Source organism: Orycteropus afer, unplaced genomic scaffold, assembly GCF_000298275.1.
Source record: "Orycteropus afer afer isolate SDZICR_OR568_19922 unplaced genomic scaffold, OryAfe1.0 scaffold00005, whole genome shotgun sequence".
Lineage (NCBI taxonomy): Eukaryota > Metazoa > Chordata > Mammalia > Tubulidentata > Orycteropodidae > Orycteropus > Orycteropus afer.
Genome location: NW_006921592.1, coordinates 864,941 through 867,812, shown reverse-complemented (window position 1 = coordinate 867,812; position 2,872 = coordinate 864,941). Strand labels below are relative to the sequence as shown.

At 48.7% G+C, this 2,872-nt stretch overlaps 1 protein-coding gene across 1 annotated transcript in view; it reads right to left on the bottom strand.

Annotated features, from left to right (window-relative positions):
• The window catches only part of CUNH9orf135 (chromosome unknown C9orf135 homolog), a 104,350-nt gene extending 103,743 nt beyond the window's left edge, over positions 1 to 607 (bottom strand). Inside the window, exon 1 of the mRNA XM_007938409.1 lies at positions 465 to 607. Within this exon, the coding sequence (XP_007936600.1) occupies positions 465 to 607 (143 nt within the window). The remainder of the gene's footprint in view (positions 1 to 464) is intronic.
• Positions 608 to 2,872: the final 2,265 nt, after the last annotated feature.

Genomic DNA, 2,872 nt, shown 5'->3' with positions numbered 1-2,872 from the left:
AGGCCTCCTGCTGGGTCCCGGTCCCGATTTATGATGAATACTTTTCTCCTAAATGTGATTTCCAGGCCTTTGGAAAGACCCCCAGTCCTTCTGCGGCTTTGTGATCTATGGCCTGAGGTGGCCTGGGAGTTGGCTGCAGTGGGCCTCAGCGTGTGCTCCTGGAGAGATCACCTGTCTCCTCCTCTTAGCTGCCCCATCTCGCATTCCCATTTTCTCCTCTCTTTCCCAGGTCTGTTGCCCTTCCTTTTCCCTCTCTCTTTTCCCTGTTCGCTCTCCTGTCTCATTCTCTTCTTTCTCACCCACCTCTTCTCTTTTTCTTTCTTTCTCTCCTTTTCTCCCCCGCTTTCTCTTCTTCTTATGCCCCGCTCTTGTCCCCCCTCTATTGCTCTTCATCCTCTCCACAACCCACTATTCCCTCTCCTCCCCCAGCCCCAGCACCTGGGAACTGCGGGGAGCTGGCTCACCAGGAATACACCAACACCGGCTTCGAATATTTCTTGTGATGGGAACGGAGGGTCAGGGAGCCCTTGCGCTCCAGCAAGTCCATGGGTCCGATCTCAAACCAGTATTGCTTACTGCTGCACCAGTCTCCATAGGTGCTGTCCATGGCCGCCCGAGGTAAAGACTTCAGAGGATTTCCTTCTGTACCTGCTTGCCTCCAGGCGCCAACCCGGACCGAGATTCCGTGTCTACTCATCTCCTAAGCAACCTGGGGCGGGGTCAATGGAGAGGGCGGGGTCAATGGACGGGAGGATTTCTTCTCTTTACCAAACCAAACTCACTGCAGGGGAGTCGGTCCGACTCACAGCGACCCCTCCTTGGGTTTCCGAGGCAGTATCACTAGGGAAGTAGATTGCCCAACCTTCCTTCCGAGGAGTGGCTGGTCCTCAAGTTAAGAGCCCTGGTTTTCTACACAGCATAATTACTGAAAGGAGTCCTGGTGGTGCAGTACTTAAGAGCTCGGCTACTAACGCAAAGGTTGGCAGTTCGAATCCACAAGCAACTCCACGGAACAAAAAGGAGGCAGTCTGAAGCCATATGAGCTAATTTACTCTGCCGTAGAAGCTAGGAGCTCTGGTAACATAGTGCCTAAGGCACTTGACTTAACCAGAAGGCTGGCGGTTCAAACCCACCAGCCACTGCTCGGAAGGAAGGTTGGGCAATCTACTTTCGTAGTGAAACCCGCCTCAGAAACCCAAGGAGGGCTCACTATGAGTTGGGGCCGACTCGTTGGCACGTAACAACAACAACAGAAGGTCTCTGGGAGTAGGAGTCGGGTCCATGGCTTTGGGGGTTTTTGGTCGTTGTTGACAAGAAACTACATTTCCCATAATGCACCAGACAAGGGACCGCTCTACCGGGGTGATAGAAAGGAGATCTACATGCTGGGATTTGTATTTTTCCGCCCATCCGCCCATTCCTCCCTAAAGAGCTGGGCGGAGCGAAGCAAAAGGCGGTAAATTCCTCACATTTGATCAATTAAAGACAGATGGGATTGATTGCCAGGTCTCTGAAACCAGAGCGGCTCTGTTCCCGCCGCCTTTGCAAGAGTTCTCTTAACCATTCATCCTCTGTTGCCTCCACACCTTCTACTTACAAGGTATGCAAATTTGACCAAAGGGAACAAAAACAACCCCCAAGGTCTATAATATGTCATTTTCTAGATGGTTTTCCTACCGGAGAAGGAGCTCTGCTGGTGTATTGCCCAAGGCATTTGACTGCTAACCGGAAGGTTGGTGGTTCAAACCCACCAGCCACTCCTCAGAAGAAAGACTGGGCAAACTACTTCCATAGAGATACCACCTCAGAAAATCAAGAAGGGGTCGCTATGGGTCGGAATCACTGGATGGCAGTGGGTTGGGTTTGGTTTTGGTTCCTACCGGAGAAAAAGGAGGAGCAGAATCACTCGGCAAATCAGCTAAAAAGTTTGAGAATCAAAGCGCCCTCTCAACTTTTCTGGGCACCAGTTTCTTCCTCTGAAAAATGAAGCGGGTGCGGAGGGCGGGTAAACCCGAGGGGACACCGAATCTGAGGTCCCTTCAGGCTATGACACTGGAATTCAGCGTCTAGATACAATTTGGAGATCTGATGGAGCAGTAGTCAAAGACTTTGGCTGCTAACCAAAAGTTTGGCGGTTCAAACCTACCAGCCACTCTATGGGAGAAAGATGAGGCAGTCTGCTTCCTTAAAGATTACAGCCTAAGAAACACTATGGGTCTTCCTGTCATTGAGGGTGTCTTTGAGTCAGAATTGACTAGACAGCACACAACAACTTAGGGTCCAGGGGCATTCAATGCCTTGAGACTTGCCGATTTCTCCTTATTGTTGGAGACATTTTGTGACAACACAATTCATCATATTTTTGTTGAAATATTTTTCTTATGATGAAGGATATACAAGAAGATTTCAAAATGATTATAAATGGCTTCCAATATATCACTGGATAGCTGTCTTATAGAAGGAAAAATAAATAAATAAACACTGCCACTGAGCCAATTCCAGCTCATAGCAACCCTGTAAGACAGGAGAACTGCCCCCAGGGTTTCGAAGGCTGAAATCTTTACAGAAGCAGACTGCCTCATCTTTCCCCCACAAAGCAACTGGTGGGTTTGAACTGCTCACCTTTTGATTAGCAGTTGAATGCCTTAACCACTGTACCACCAGAGCTCCTTTCATAGAAGAAAAGGGGTACTTACTTCATTTTTTACTTTCTACAATTCTCCCAACCTCTGATGGGCACTTTAAGGGCCCTAATGGACTGTTCATCACCATCCCCCTTATTCAGTGTATTTATTAGTCAGGATTCTCCAGTGAGACAGAACTAACTACATATATAAACATAAACCCATTCAGCCTTTGAGTGATTCCAACT